This window comes from Lepidochelys kempii, chromosome 24 (assembly GCF_965140265.1).
Source record: "Lepidochelys kempii isolate rLepKem1 chromosome 24, rLepKem1.hap2, whole genome shotgun sequence".
NCBI classification, from domain to species: Eukaryota; Metazoa; Chordata; order Testudines; family Cheloniidae; genus Lepidochelys; species Lepidochelys kempii.
This window is the reverse complement of record NC_133279.1, coordinates 14,706,174-14,722,521: the sequence shown is the minus strand read 5'-3', so window position 1 is coordinate 14,722,521 and position 16,348 is coordinate 14,706,174. Positions and strand designations below refer to the sequence as shown.

Genomic DNA, 16,348 nt, shown 5'->3' with positions numbered 1-16,348 from the left:
AGCCCCCCCCCCCCAGCCCGGCCGCTGCCCCTCACTCCCGACCCACAGCCCCGCCCCCCCCAGCCCAGCCGGTGCCCCTCACTCCCGACCCGGCCCCCCCCCCCAGCCCGGCCGCTGCCCCTCACTCCCGACCCGCAGCCCCCCCCCAGCCCAGCCGGTGCCCCTCACTCCCGACCCGCAGCCCCCCCCCCCCCAGCCCAACCGGTGCCCCTCACTCCCGACCCACAGCCCCGCCCCCCCCAGCCCGGCCGCTGCCCCTCACTCCCGACCCGCAGCCCCCCCCCACCCCCGCCGGTGCCCCTCACTCCCGACCCGCAGCCCCCCCCCCCAGCCCGGCCGCTGCCCCCCCCCCAGCCCGGCCGCTGCCCCTCACTCCCGACCCGCAGCCCCCCCCCACCCCCGCCGGTGCCCCTCACTCCCGACCCGCAGCCCCCCCCCCCCAGCCCGGCCGCTGCCCCTCACTCCCGACCCACAGCCCCGCCCCCCCCAGCCCAGCCGGTGCCCCTCACTCCCGACCCGGCCCCCCCCCCCCAGCCCGGCCGCTGCCCCTCACTCCCGACCCGCAGCCCCCCCCTAGCCCAGCCGGTGCCCCTCACTCCCGACCCGCAGCCCCCCCCCCCAGCCCAGCCGGTGCCCCTCACTCCCGACCCGCAGCCCCCCCCCCCCCAGCCCAGCCGGTGCCCCTCACTCCCGACCCGCAGCCCCCCCCCCCCCCCCAGCCCAGCCGGTGCCCCTCACTCCCGACCCGCAGCCCCCCCCAGCCCAGCCCAGCCCAGCCCAGCCGGTGCCCCTCACTCCCGACCCGCAGCCCCGCCCCAGCCCGGCCGCTGCCCCTCACTCCCGACCCGCAGCCCCCCCCCCAGCCCGGCCGGTGCCCCTCACTCCCGACCCGCAGCCCCGCCCCCCCCCAGCCCGGCCGGTGCCCCTCACTCCCGACCCGCAGCCCCGCCCCCCCCCAGCCCGGCCGGTGCCCCTCACTCCCGACCCGCAGCCCCGCCCCCCCCAGCCCAGCCGGTGCCCCTCACTCCCGACCCGCAGCCCCCCCCCCCCCAGCCCAGCCGGTGCCCCTCACTCCCGACCCGCAGCCCCGCCCCCCCGCCGCCCCTCACTCCCGACCTGCAGCCCCGCCCCCGCCAGCCCTGCCCCCCACCCCCCCAGCTCTGCCGGTGCCCCTCACTTCCGACCCGCAGCCCCGGCCCCCCAGCCCTACCCCCCACCCTCCCAGCTCTGCCGGTGCCCCTCACTCCCGCCCCGCAGCCCTGCCCCCCCGCCCCCGCCAGCCCTGCCCGTGCCCCTCACTCCCGACCCGCAGCCCCTGCCAGCCCAGCCCTGCCCCCCACCCCTGCCGGTGCCCCTCACTCCCGACCCGCAGCCCCGCCCCCCCCAGCCCTACCCCCCACCCTCCCACCCCTGCCGGTGCCCCGCCCCCCCACCCCTGCCGGTGCCCCCCCACCCCTGCCGGTGCCCCTCACTCCCGACCCGCAGCCCCGCCCCCCCCAGCCCTGCCCCCCTACCCCGGCCAGCCCTGCCGGTGCCCCTCACTCCCGACCCGCAGCCCCTGCCAGCCCTGCCCCCCGCCCCCCCAGCTCTGCCGGTGCGCCTCACTCCCGACCCACAGCCCCTGCCAGCCCAGCCCCCCACCCCCAGTCCTGCCAGTGCCCCTCACTCCTGACCCGCAACCCCCTGCCCGCGCAGCCCCGCGGATCCGTTACGTTCCTGGCCCGGAGGCTGAGGAAAGGCAACAGCCGCCGGTTGTGCCAGGGCAGCCGCAGCTCTCCCCCAGCTGTCCGTAAGCGCTGCCCGCATTTTTTATGTTACTCCTGATTTACGCCAGAGTGAGTGAGGGGGAATCGGCCCCATTGACACCCATGGAGTTACTCCTGATTTACCCCAGAGAGGGGACTCCCTCCCAAGTGACTCCTGATTTACACTGGGGCCAAGAGGGAGGCTGGTTCTACGGCGGGTGGGCCAGCTCACCAGCTGGGACAAACCACTAAGACTCGGGCCTGTGGTTTTGCTCGGTTCCCGGCTGCCAGCCCCACCGACTGGGCTCTGCCGGGCTCGTTAACCAGCCCGGGGCAAAGCCTGCCCGTGCGTGAGCTGCTCAGTTCAGTGGGCGACGCTGGGAGGATTCTGGCCCGGGCCCTCTCCCGTTCCCGGCTGCTGCTCCGTGATCAGGGCCATGGAGACCTCAGCCGCAGCAGCCGCCAACTGGAAAGACTTGTAGGTCGGTGCCAGAGCCCGGAGCACCTCCTCCAGATGCCCGGCGGCTGCTGCCAGGGCATTCCTAGCCCGGCGCCCCGTGAGGGCATCAGGCAGGTAGTCGCCCAGGCTCTGCATCACGCCAGTCCCGGAGAAGGGGCCGTTCTCGGGGGGCCCTGCAGCCGTTTCCCCAGCTGGGCCCCCAGGGGCGGCACAAGCAGACACAGCCCTGGCGATCTCCTCACTGCTCCGGCGCAGGGCGTCCATCGGCAGGCGCAGCACCGGGGAGGCCTCCGCCTCCCGCAGAGCCGCCTCCAGCCGCTCGGGGAGGCCGGCGTTCCACAGCAGCACGGCCACCACGGGGCCACCCACGCTGCCGAAGATCCCCAGGGTGGCCTGGTGGAAGTCCCGGACGATGGCCCCCTTCTCCTGCAGCGAGGTGTGGGGGGAGGCCATGCGGGCGTACAGGTCCCGGCTGGTGTTCTTCTGCACGTGTCTGTCCGTCTGCTCCGCCGTGGCGTGCATCTCCTGCGCTGCCCGCAGCAGGTGCTCCAGGTTCTCCCCCACGTCGACGTTGCCCCCCACCGGTTCCAGGGACACGCTGGTGTCAAGGTGCTGGGTGAGGATGCGGAGCAGCGTGCGGGTGGCCGAGATGCATCCTTGCAGGGAGTCGAGCGGGGACTGGCTGGCGCGCACGAGCCTCTCCCTTTCGCTCTCTGTGCCGGAGAACAGGGAGAGCATCGCGGGGCTGGGAAACAAAGCACAGAGCGTGGGTGAAGGGGCAAAAGTAGTTCCCCACCTGGATCCCCAGTGCAAGGAGAAGGGAGCGTGCAATGGAACTGAGAGGCAGACCCTTGGAAATGGAAGAGAGGGAATGTTGCTTTATATAATCCCAGAATTTATCTGTGGAACTCACTGCCACATGATCTTGCTGAGGCCAAGAGCCCAGCAAGACCCAGAAAAGGGACCTGATATTTATATGGCTAAAGCAGAGAGCCAGAATGACATTAGAGAAGAATTTTCTTTTTAAGTTTGGAAAGATTAAACACTCTCATGCTCCAGGGCATGAACTCACCTCTAACTAGTGGCTGTCAGGAAGGAACTGTCCCTGAGTCAGACTCTCTCTAACCTGCTACTATGGGGTTCTCTGAACCCTCTGGTACTGTCACTATCAGAGGCAGGACACAGCGCAAAGGGCCTCTGGGCTGAGCCTGTCTGGCCAGTTCGATGGCCCTATTTATACATTAAAAAATGTTGTCCCACTGCTCTTCCTGATTTCAATGCACTGAAAGCGCCCAGGCAAAGCCAGGACGGTCCCAGGCCTCATAAGAAAGCTGGCAGCTTTTGTGTCTCCAGCTTAGGCATGTTTTGAGCACGTTTCAGCGCAGAGAGAGGAAAGAACAAAGCACCACAAACTTGCCACAGCGTGTTCTTTCCTGCCTCTCGAAAGCAGTGGGGGCGATTCCCAAAGCACCCAGCAGCGTTGCCTTCGCTACTGAAAGAAGGGCCCCAACCTTCAGAGGTATTTCAGCTCCTAACTCCCTTTGGAACTGACAGAAATCGGGAGCCGAAATCCCTTGAACCTGACAGCCGCGCAGGGCGAGTTCGGTGCAGGGGAGCCAAGGGCATCTCTTGTATCTTCATTTTTCAGAGTAGCAGCCGTGTTAGTCTGTATTCGCAAAAAGAAAAGGAGGACTTGTGGCACCTTAGAGACTAACCAATTTATTTGAGCATGAGCTTTCGTGAGCTACAGCTCACTTCATCGGATGCATACTGTGGAAACTGCAGCAGACTTTATATACACACAGAGAATATGAAACAATGTTGGATCATATTAAAGAAGTTCTGTATTAAAATCACAAATGAGTTTGATTCCCCAGAGTTTAAATTCCAGGGTATTACTAATTAAGAGGTCTCTTGGTTTTTGGTACTGTTTCTCTCCCTCTATGTGTGAAACTTGCAAGCTGCTAATTGTGTTAGTATATTCTAAGACAGAGTCTGTTCTCAAAGCAATTCACAGAGAGAGACTCAAAGCAATACGCTAACAACAGAAACAGCACCCAGAGACTCCCCGCCCTTTTGTTGTATTAACAATTGTGATTAAAATAGAGATAGAGGATGCATGTGGATGGATGCTTGGTGTGGATAATAACTGAATGATCAGGGAGGTGCCAGCCTAAGAATCCAGTGTCCATCGGCTGAAGAAGGCGTCAAGTGGAAATAACCAGACGACCCCCCCCACCCCGGAGGGCAGACTGGAATCCACCCAACAGCCTCAAGAATGGGAGAACCAAAGAACAAGATAACATCTTGGAGCCGTCAGGAATGTGCTATCTGCTGATTGATTCAGCAACAGCATGATGAAGCAATTCCCATAGACTGGCATAGGAAGAAATTCCTATAAAAATAGACTCTAAAAAGTGAGAACTTTGGGGTCTGATTCTGCAAACCAACTTCCAGGAGCATCAGATGAGCATCTGACAAGGCCCTGCTCCCTCCTCATGTCCAGGCCACCTGGCCAGTGGCTTGGCATGAGCAACTCTAAGGCTGGTAACTATGATAACAACCTTGCAGAACCTGTGTGTGTGGGTGTGTATGTGTGTGTGTTTGTATGAATGAATGTGTGAATAAATATGAGATTGAATGGAATGTTATAGCTATAACTAACTGCTTACTATGATTCTTTCTGTATTCACAATAAATGTGGTATTTTGCCTTTTTCCCTTTAATAAGATCCTGCTGGTTTTTATTTTATTGGTACAACAACAATACCTCCTCCCACCCCACTGTCCTGCTGGTAATAGCTTATCTAAAGTGATCATCAGGTTGGGCCATTTCCAGCACAAATCCAGGTTTTCTCACCCGCCACCCCCCCACACAAATTCACTCTCCTGCTGGTAATAGCCCATCCAAAGTGACAACTCTTTACACAATGTGCATGACAATCAAGTTGGGCCATTTCCTGCACAAATCCAGGTTCTCTCACCCCCTCACCCCCCTCCCAAAAACCACACACACAAACTCACTCTCCTGCTGGTAATAGCTCATCCAAAGTGACCACTCTCCATTCATTCTCTCTTCATTGTGACAGTTCTGGCTTCCGGCGCCCGGAGTCTCAGGAGGATGGGGAACTTCTGGCTACCCGGGCTTGTGGCCCCACCAGCGTGGAGAATCGCAGGGCAGGGCAGGCCCTGGAGCCCGAGACGCCAGGAAGCTACTAGGCCTGGCCCCACCTGGATTCTTTGTTAAAATCTCCTGGTTTTCAGCTGCTCTCATGATTGTTCCTTAACCTCAGGCAGCGAGGGGCTGCCCAGAGCCAGGGAAGGAGCTGGAGCCGGCCCCACTATATCCAGGAGTCCAGTGGGTCCAGCACTGGGCCGGGAGTCAGAGCGGCCGGGTCCTCTTGCCAGTTCTGTCATATGGACGTTGGGGAAACCCCCTCCTTTCTCTGCTGACCCGCCCGGCCTTTGTCTGTCTTCTCTCTTTGCACTGCGAGTGATTCAGGACAGGACTGTCTCTCGCTGTGTCTGGGCAGCACCTGGGGCCCTGATGCCAGCTGGGGCAGGGACTGCCTCTTGCTGTTGATGAAGAATCGGGAATCTCAGATCTGCTTGTGCATAGATTTTTTTCTTTAAATAAAAGAGCGCGGTTAATTAAAGAATCCTGGCTGTCCCACAGTCCCTCATTCCCAGGTGCAAGGTGCCTCCTTCCCAAGGTGACTGCCCCGCCCGGCAGAGGCCAGCGGTAGTGATGGTGAGGTACAGGGGCACTGCTGGGCTAGAGGGGGGTGCAGAGTGTGTCAGTGAGTTACCCACTTCGTGGCTGCTGTGGGCCCCGAGAGAGCGACGCTGCGAACCGGAGGCCGTGCGTCATTGGGGTGAAGCCCGGGGAAAAGTCATGTCGAAATGACAGGGGAGTCTCTGGTACGTCGATACTGGAATAAAAGCCCCGTGGAACGGCTGGCGTCTGATCTGACTCAGGCTGGGGGGCTAAAAATTGCTGTGTAGACATCTGGGCTCAGGCTGGAGCCCGGGCCCTGGGACCGTCCCTCCGGGCACAGTCCCCGCACTTGGGCTCCAGTCCAAGCCTGCACGTCTACACGGCGAGTTTGCAGCCCGGCAGGCCAGCCGCGAGTGTTTAATTGCAGTGCAGACATATCCCCAAGGGCCTGCATTGCACCCAGGGGGCCGGCAGCGGGTCCCAGCTCTCGGCAGGGCTGCACCCGGAGCGGGTCCCCCATCCGCACAGCCAGGCAGGGACATGAGCCGGACCGTTCTGCACCAGCCCAACAAGATCATTTTGGAAACGTCTATCAGCATTTCTCAAACTGGGGGGGCGTGAGATCTAGGGGTACCATATTTCGAGGACACTGCCGTATGCCTTGGACAGGACGAGCTTTCCCTTTCATTACAGCTCAGCAGCAGTAGGGACGTAGGAGGACCCAGTTTACACCCAGGCCAGAGAGAGATGAGGACAGAGCTGAAGCCCATGCAGGCTCCTACCAGCCCAATGATTTGCTGTCACTTTGGGGGCATGGTGGGGTTGTCACAGCCTGAAATATTTTCAAAGGGGGCCCAGCCATAAACGTTTGAGACCCCCCTGCTGGAAGCAGGTTCTTGTGGCTAAGCTCGCAATGTGCTGGCATCTGCTCAGCTTGTCCGTAATCTTTGTAATGGGAGCTAAAGTGGGGTACAAACCCTCAGAGGTACCCGGCCATCCCATTAGAGGCCTGGGCCTGTGTCCTGGTTTGAGGAATGGGCCAATCTCTGGTTACCTTCACCTGGGCTGGCTCTGGCTTTAGGCAGCTGCTTTCCACCATGTGGCCCAGGTACGACACCTCTGCCACCCTCATCTTACCCCTTCTGGCCTCTATCATCCGTCCTGCATCCTGGAGGCCTCCCAGACCCCTCTTCACTGGGACACACGGTTCTCCCAGGTCGGGCTGAAGGCACAGATATCATGAACATACACCGGGCACAGTCCTGCACCCCCCTCAGTAACTGATCCCCTGGCACTGGGGGGTGGCAGGCGCCCCTTTGAGGCCGAAAGGAAGGATCTGGAACTCAGAACCCTCTGGGGTGATGGGAGCAGATTTCAACCTGGCAACTGGGTCCAAAGGCACCTGCCAGTAGCCCCTGGTGAGATTCACAGTAATGAGGTAACGCCTGCCCACTTGTCCAGGATTTTGTTAATCCTGGGTATGGGGCAGGCATCAAACGCGGTGACAGTATTGAGCTTCCAATAGTGCACACCAGGTCTGATCAACCCGTTTTACTTGGGGTCCAGCCCCATGGGTGAGTCCCAGGGGCTGGAGGATGGCTGGATCACCCCTAACTCCAGCATGTCACTGACCTCTCTTCCGGATCCCGGGCTGTCTTCCCGGTGACTCTGAACGGGGAACACCTCCCCCCGCTCCCCGGGACAGCGAGATTAGTGAGCCCAGGCCAGCTGGCGCCCAGTGGGTACAAACGCAGCCCCTCTGATCTCAGCTGGAGGGCAGGGGTTAGCTGGTCAGAGAGGGGAAGTTATCTGAGCAGGAGGTTGGCTCCTGGTTTAGGAGAGAGATTCCCTTTCCCCTTCTCTTTTGCCTGTCCACACACACGGCCACTCCAACAGTCTCCCTGTCAAAGTACAGCTTCATTGTGTCAACATGGTACAATTGCCCAACTGGGCATCTCCAGGACATGACTCACCTCCTTCAGCTGGTTGCTGATTTCACAGGGCTCTCCCCAGGTGCTCTTCACACTGAGCTGAGACCCCTCTTCTGGTTTCCGATTAGGCACATTGTCGTACCAGCCCTTTTGCAGTTCCTGGGCCCTGGCTAGGCTCTTCCTGGCCAGATGGCATTCACTCAAGAGTTCTGAAAGAACTCAAATGTGAAATTGCGGAACTGTTAACTATGGTTTGTAACCTGTCCTTGTTACCGTTAAGTTTATCAATGAATTCCAAAACCTCCTCTCGTGACACTTCAATCTGTGACAGATCCTCAGATTTGTCACCTATAAAAGACGGCTCAGGTTTGGGAATCTCCCTCACATCCTCAGCCGTGAAGACTGAAGCAAAGAATTCATCTAGTTTCTCCACAATGACTTTATTGTCTTTCAGTGCTCCTTTTGTATCTCGAGCCCAGCAGAGCCCAGCATATGGGGCTGGCAGCCGGGAACCGCAGCAGATAAAGGGAACTGAGCAAAACCCCGGGCCCAAGTCTTACTGGTTTGTCTCGGCTGGTGTGCTGATCCAACAGCCTTAGAACCAGACGCTCTTCTTGGCCCCGGTGTAAATCAGGAGTAACTCGGGGAGGGGGATTCCCCTCTCTGGTGTAAATCAGGAGTAACTCCATGGGTGTCAATGGGGCCGATTCCCCCTCACTCACCCTGGTGTACATCACGAGTAACACAAAAAATACCATTTTCAGGAACAGTTTTTGGATTCAAATAAAACAAAAACATTTGAGGTTTTGGTTAAAAAGTGGGGAAAAAAGCAGCAGATATTCTCCTGCCACGTTTAAAAACCTGCAGCCTCCTGGTTTTTAACTGAAAAACAAAAACCTGAGCCACAAATGTTCTGGTTACAATTATTTTTCCTGGAAAATATATTTTGTGGGGGCCAGGGGGCATTTGATGAAGAAAAAAGTTCAGTTTCAAAACCCCTTTTTGGTTAAAAAAAAAAAACCCAGGTCGCGGTTTGGGTTGAAAGTTTGTGGTTTGGGTTTTTTAAAAACTTCCTTTTTTTTAAAAAACAAAAAATAATTGAAAACCTTAAGCTGAATTTTCTTTTTTACTTCAAAACGGAGCCATCGGTCCCAGCTTTGGTTCCAGGGTTTTGTTATTTTTTTGCAAACTGCCTCGTTTCATGTGCAAACAGAGCCCAAATCCTCTGATATCGGGGTTTTGTCTTAGACAGGCAACAACCCTCACTCCCCCCCCCCCCCGCCCCAAAGTGTCCCATTGTTCACACTCGCTCCCTGGTCCCCTACCTGCAAAGCAAAAATGCGACCCGTCAACTGCCCCGTTAAACCGACCCCCGGGTGCTCTTCAAAGAGCCCAGCTCCCTGTGTCAGGTGGGGGGCCCCGGGGCTGGGGATGTTATCGACTTACATTCATGGGCAGCGCCATGCTCACTGGGAGATGCCACCCGTTAGAATGCACACCCATTGGGAGATGCCAACTCTTAGAGTGCTTGGCCATTGGGTAGGGTGCTCTGCCGTTGGGTAGGGTGCTTGGCTGTTGGGGGAGACGCCACTGCTCTCATACGCTCCTTTCATCAACTGTGGGGGCCAAGAAGAGTTGATTGGGCACCAGCCATTGGGGATCCACCAAGCGACACGTCTAAACCTCACTCCTGTACCCAACGTGACCTCCACGCGATGGGAACGGTGCCGGGCAAAATGAGGACAACCCGCCAATAGCAGGTAGTTAGGCTGGGGAAGGAAGGACACTTTCTGTAGCCCAGAAACCCTGCTCCTGGCTGGGGCGGGGTTAAACGCAGGAGGTTGTCGGGAGAAGGACGAGGCAGGGAAGTATCGGTCCAGAGTCTGGACGCTGCACCATTAATGATTGGTGGTGGGGAAAAAGCATCACCCTTATTACCCACCAATGCCAGGAGATGCTATGGGACAGGCAAAATACCAGGTGCCCCAGTGATGGGCTGTAGAAAAATCCGTGATAGAAGGGTGAAAGGATGCATCTCTCTGAGATCAGCGATAAAATTTCCCCAAGTGCCTGTGTGAATTAGGAGACTAAACCCCCTAGGAAGCCAATGGGATTTAGAGTCCTAGATCACCGAGCAGTTTTGGCAAATGCTGCTCCTTGTCTGCGGAGGAAATATCCTTAAATTGTGTTTTAAGTCAGTTTAACGAAATCGGAGCAACCCCCCCTTGGATTTTGGTTTCAAAGTGGTGTCTTTGGGCTCCACTGAAGCTAATTCTCAGGGCCGGGTGGGTGGCAGAGGGGGATTTTCCATCCCATGGGAACGCCCCAGTGTTTCAAGGGTTGTTTTTGATCCTGAGCTGAGGCCCAAAAGTCCAAACCTCGAGGATTTCTGTGGCATGAAAAGTGGGAAAATTTCAACCTGGAAACAAAACACCAGATGAGTCATTTACTCAACCCCAAGCTTTTTGGCTCGACTCGATGTGTCGTTTCCCCACCTTGGGGAGGCAGCGGGGCCTACTGGATAGTGCACCGTGATCGTGGGTGAGTCACAGCCCCCCTCTCTGCTTCAGTTTCCCCATCTGCACAATGAGGACAATGCAACGGATGGCCTTTGTAAGGTGCTTTGAGGTAGGCGTTTATTCAGGAAACTGAAAAATGGTGTCAAATCTGGTCTTTTCCCACAGGAAATTTTGATTTTGACTAAATTGCACAGTCCAAGGACAAAAGCCTTTTAATTGGAAAACGTCTGACCAACTCAAACTGTTCTCAGCTAAACTGGGCTCAGCTCCTTTTAACCCAAATGATCCCATCCTGTCGCACTGCCTGAACTGTGGCAGTTTAAATTCACGCCTTAGGTTAAATGAGTGACACTGTCTGTATAGTGCCTCCCGGCAAGCTGGAGCTTGGTCTTGTCAACCCAAAGTGTTAAAAAACCAGCATGAATCAGGCCCTAAGAAAGCACAAGTACAAATCTAAGCAAAGCCGGGCTCTGTCTGGCTTTTTAGTTCAGATTTTTGTGGGTTTTTCCGCCCATTTTTCTCCCTTTTTTTTTTTTAACCTTTCCTGCAGGGAAAAAATTTCATCTTCTGACCCATTTATGCGTCTGATGTTTGCTGTTTATGAAAATTTGAATCTCGTGGACAGGGAACGGGGCGGGGGGCCTTTTCCCTCTAGTGAGCTCCGGTTCCGGTCCAGCACTCGGGCAGGGGTTGGGAGGAACAATTCCCAACTAACACCTTCCTTTTCATCTCCCCACCCACAGTGTCCTTCACGGAGAGCCAGGACCAGATGGTGCCAGGTCCCTGCAGTGCCATGGAAATGCTGGTCATTGTGCTTCTGCTGCGGGCCACAGGTACCAGCTGCCCCCATCTCCTCCCCACATGGGTTCCCTGCCCCCTATCCTCCTGGTGCTCCCTCCCCCATCTCCCCATGCCCCTCCCGCTTCCCCCGTGGTCCCTTCGCCACCGGTCCCCATGCCCCTCCATGGCTTTGTCTTCCAGCCGCCGCCCCAGGCGCGGAGATGCTGGTCTGGAGTCACCCCTGCGTGGCCCACTCCCAGCCCTGGCAGGCTGCCCTCTATGCCCCCCAGGGCTACAGCTGCGGGGGGGACCCTGATCAGCCCAGAGTGGGTGCTCACTGCGGCACACTGCCACACCGAGTAGGTCTGGGTGCGACAGCCCTCGGGCGGGGAACGAACCTGGGACCTCTGGATCTGACCGCAGGAGGCCATAGGGCTTGAGCTAAAAGAACTGCCTGTGTTCGGTAGGCTGCAATATTCATCAAGCCGCGTATGTGGTTATCCAGGGGTTAGAGAAGGGGGGCTGGGAGCCAGGACTCCTGGGTTCTATCCCTGGCTGGGGAGTAGGATCTAGTGGTTAGAGCAGGGGGGGCTGGGAGCCAGGACTTCTGGATTCTATCCCCAGCTCTGGAAGGGGAGTAGGATCTAGTGGTTAGAGCGGGGCGGGGGAGGGGGAGGGGAGGCTGGGAGCCAGGACTCCTGGGTTCTATCCCCAGCTCTGGAAGGGGAGTGGGATCTAGTAGCTGGAGGGCTGAGATCTAGGGGTGATGACCCTGCAAGGATCCCTGAGGCCTGCTCTTTTGCCCCCAGCCTGACCCAGGTGCGCCTGGGGGCTCACGACCTGCGGTGACCCACCCAGGGCCAGCAGCTCAGGGGGGCCGATGCGACCTGCGCACCAAAACCAGTTGGGTGACCAGACATCCCAATAAAATTGGGACTGCCCCGATTAGCTGTTTGTCCCGTGTCCCGATATTGCGGCTTTGGTCACTCCGGTGGTTTTTTTAAATTTGTTTTGGCAACTGCGCTCCGGCCGCGTTTTTTTTTGCTTCCCCCCTGTGTCCCGATATTTTGTCCATTTCATCTGGTCACCCTGAAAAACAGTGACCTCCTGCTGCTCAAGCTGGCGCCCCCTGCTGCCATCAACGAGTATGTGCAGCCCCTGCCACGGGCCACGGCTGCGCCCCTCCCGGACGGTGCTGCCTGGTGTCGGGGTGGGGAACGACCGCCAGCCTTCCAGGTATGGGGCTAGTGCTGCGGGTGGGTGGGGGGATCGTTATCGGCTATCCAGGACCGATTATTGTTTATTGATGACGCCCGATCAGTTGTTCATGATTGAGGCTTGTACCAAGCGGGATTCTAAGTGATGAATTCATTAGCTATTCATTATCGATCTTCCAGTCTATTGATCATCAATTACTGGTTATTAATTGCCAGCTGCCCATTGCCTATGGTAATGACCATTATTATGAATGCAAAGTGATTAGTTACTATACGTCAGCCATCCACTGTTACCGACTCAGGTCAGTATTAATGAGACACTGTTAGGTATTGAATGTCACCCACACCGTGTCACTTACAGTGATTGTTATTAGAAACTATCACTATTAATTATGGCTGTTAACATACATATTAGTTATGGGCTATCAATTATCCATTATGTTGATTATATTAATTAGATACAATGTGCTCATAGGTAAAGCCATTGAAATTACCCATTAATAAATGGTAATTGGTTATCCACATATTGATTATTCTCAATTAGAAACAATTTGCTTTCAATTATGGTTGTTAATATTGCCTATTAGTTATCAACTAGCTATTGATCGTTATTAATTAGACACTTTTATATTAATTATGGTTGTTTATATTTCCCATGATCAAGTATCAATTTTATTGATCCCTATTAATTAGAAACTATAATTACTATGGCAATTATTACCTAATAATTATGGATTATTGATTATCCATTATATTGATCACTATTAATTATAAATTATTTGCTATTAATTGTGGATGTTAATATTCCCAATTAATTATTGAAGAGCAATTATCTATTACATTGGTCACTCTTAATTTGAAATAATTAGTTAATAATGACTGTCAATCAATTACTACCAATTTTATTGATCATTATTAATTTAGAAACTATTTGCTATTAATCATGGTTGCTAATGTGCCCATTCATTATCGGTTATTGATTATCCACTGTGTTGATCATTGTTAATTAGAAATAATTAATTATGACCAATCAATTACTATCAATTATACTGATCACTATTAATTACACAATTATTAGCTACTAATGACATATATTAATTAGTTCCTATTAATTATGTATTACATTGGTAAAGAGAGCGTAGAGCATTTTAGTTTATATTTATTGATCGGCAATTGTCCATCACCAATGGCCAATTAACCCTTTCTTCTCTGCTTCCTCCCTGCAGTGACATTTTCCGACTTCCTACGTTGCACGGACATCAACACGGGCTCAGCAGTGTGTCAGACGGCATACCCTGCGGGCGTGACCAATAACATGTTATGTGCAGGGGTGAAGGAAGGAGGTGAGGACTCCTGCCAGGTGAGGTGGGGGGGTTCCCCAGGGGTGCCACTGAGGAGGGGGGCTTCTGGGATGTCTGGGGAGTTAAAAACGTTGACAAAAATATATACTTCCAGGTCAGCCCAAACAGAGATTTTCAAAATTCTCAGCCCCTTGAAAAGTCTAAATAAAATCATTTGGGGTCAATTCGGAGCATTTTTACACTTTTCTGAAATTTTTCATTCAACAGCGTGGAAGGGAATTTTGAAGCAAGGAATTTCGGTTCTTTGCTCCGAAAAGTTGGCCCATTCCATTTGGAAAATGTCAAAAGGAAACATTTGGATTGTTTTTGGCAATTGTTCCCCCCCCCCCCGCCCGAAATGAACAATCCAACGAAACCAGCACAGATTCACCAAATATTTTGGTGTCATTGAATCTTATTTTTTGCCAAAAAAAAAAAAAAAATGTTGGTTGAAAAATCTTACCCAGCTCTGTCATTGACTCAGTAGGTGAGGAAGACACACCACTGAAATTCTCTGTCCTATCTTACACAGGAAGTCAGTTCAAATGATCACAATAGTCCCTTTTGGTCTTGGAAAAATCTCTGAAGGGGGAGGAGTTAAGGTGAAACATACAAGCGGGAGGAGTTAAGGTGAAATGCACAAGGGGATGAAGTAAGGGATTAAAATGAGACTAGAGTTATTTTAGATCACCATTGAGTAGGAATAGGCCATTAGGATGATTGTACCTCACACTTCAAGGTTGGGGGCAGTATTTTAGAAAGTAGCGAGTCTGGAAAGGACCCAGGACCAATGGCCCATGAGCTCCCTGGCTGATGTTGTGGCTAAGAGGGCGAGCACAACCCTGGACAAGTAGGAGCTGGGAAGTGGGGTCCCCTCTGGATATGGCATCAGGGAGACCATGACTGGAGACTGCGCCCAGCTCTGGTGGGGCCACATGTCAAACAGGACGTTGGGAAATTGGGGAGGGGTCAGAGAAACGTGGCAGAAACAATCAAAAGGCTGGAAAACCTGCCCGAGAGCTGGAGACTGAAGGAGCTCCATCTGTGGAGATTCTCCCACAGAAGTTTCAGAGGGGGCTTGATCCCAGTCTGTCAGCATCTCCCTGGAGAGCAGATTTCAGGGAGCAGAGGGCTCGTTAACCCAGCTGACAAGGGCAGAGCAAGAGCTGACAGCTCGGGGGGGGGGGCGAAGTGAGACAAATCCAGGCTGGAAACAAGGGACAAATTTTCCCCATGGAGGGGAATTAACCCTTCGCATGACTGCCTCAGAGATGAGGCGGATTCACTAGACCTTAGAGTCTTCCCATCGAGATCGGGCATCTCTCTCTAAAAGCTCCTCTCTAGCTCAACCACCAGATGTGGGCTTGAAATCTACAAAGGGGCAGAGTTAAGGGTGTGCTAGCTCAATGCCCAGATCTGGGCCGCAGGCAGGGATCCCTGGGGGAGGTTTTCCAGCCTGGGGTAGGTAAGAGGGCAGGCTGAGTGGTGTAATGGACAATCCTGGCCCTAACTTCTCTGCTTCCCGCTGGGTTGTGTCTCTACAGGGTGACTCCGGGGGCCCTCTGGTCTGCGACAGAGAGCTCCAGGGCATCATTTCCTGGGGAGAGGTGGAGTGCGGCCTGCCCAACAAGCCTGGGGTCTACACCAGGGTCTGCAAATTCCTGGGCTGGATCTGCAGGACCATGCGGGAGAACTGACGATTGGACAGGGACCCCGTCACAATAAACCTGGGACAGCAGCCCGCTGCATCTTCTTCCCTAACAGTGGCATGGGGCTGCTGGGCTGGCAGCTGGGGAATCCAACCTGCTCTGCACACATCAGAGAGAGAGAGACATATGGGGAGAGATGGATGGATAGGGTGTATGGGGAGGGAGGGATGGAGAGATACATACAGGAGGTTATGGGGATGGATGGATGGATGGAGCGAGGGATGAATAGAAGGGGTGTATGGGGATGGATGGAGGGATGGATAGAGGGGTGTGGATAGGGGTGGGTTTTGTGGAATTTCCATCACTGAAAATTGGAGATGAGAGATGCTCTTGTTCAAGTCCAGCTATTGGAAATCACTCTAGGCCATTCTCTGGGGTTAGACTGGATGGTCACAATGGGCCCTTGTGGTCTTAAATGGTATGAATCCATGGAGAGGGCAGAGTTAAGGGCAGACATACAAGAGGGTGGAGTTAAGGGTAGACACGCCTGGGGCGGAGTTATTGAGGGGATCAGCGAGAGGCAGGCCCTGGGGTTCTCTCTGGTGAGGCAGGGCTACATCTTTACCCCTACCCCAGCAGGCGACTGACACCTCCAAGAACCTCAGCAGGGCCCAGGTGTGCTCAGCGCACGCTGGGCTATGCAGAGGTTTGAAGACTATGAAGTCAAGGCGGCCGGGTGCTTCCTGACAGAGCATTTTTCCACCAGGAAACGCCGACTCCTTTGCCAGAAATGAGTGAATTTCGTTGAAATGGCATTTTGGGCTGGGCTGGGGTGTACAAAGGAAAAACAAATAGTCTTTTGCGAAGAGGTAGGCCTGTCCAGTGGTTAGTGCAACAGCCTGGGACTTAGCAAGCCTGGATTCAATTCCCTGCCGTGTCACACACTCCCTGGCTGACCTTAGGCCCAACTCCTTGCCTCAGTTTCCCCAT

At 55.1% G+C, this 16,348-nt stretch overlaps 1 protein-coding gene and 1 pseudogene across 1 annotated transcript; one reads left to right on the top strand and one right to left on the bottom strand.

Moving 5' to 3' along the window:
• Positions 1-2,109: 2,109 nt before the first annotated feature.
• LOC140902945 (uncharacterized protein C12orf60-like) lies at positions 2,110-2,943 on the bottom strand. Its single transcript, XM_073323527.1, has one exon. It carries the CDS (start codon positions 2,941-2,943, stop codon positions 2,110-2,112), a length of 834 nt encoding a protein of 277 aa, XP_073179628.1.
• Positions 2,944-8,540: 5,597 nt separating this feature from the next.
• LOC140902944 (kallikrein-11-like) lies at positions 8,541-15,406 on the top strand (annotated as a pseudogene).
• Positions 15,407-16,348: the final 942 nt, after the last annotated feature.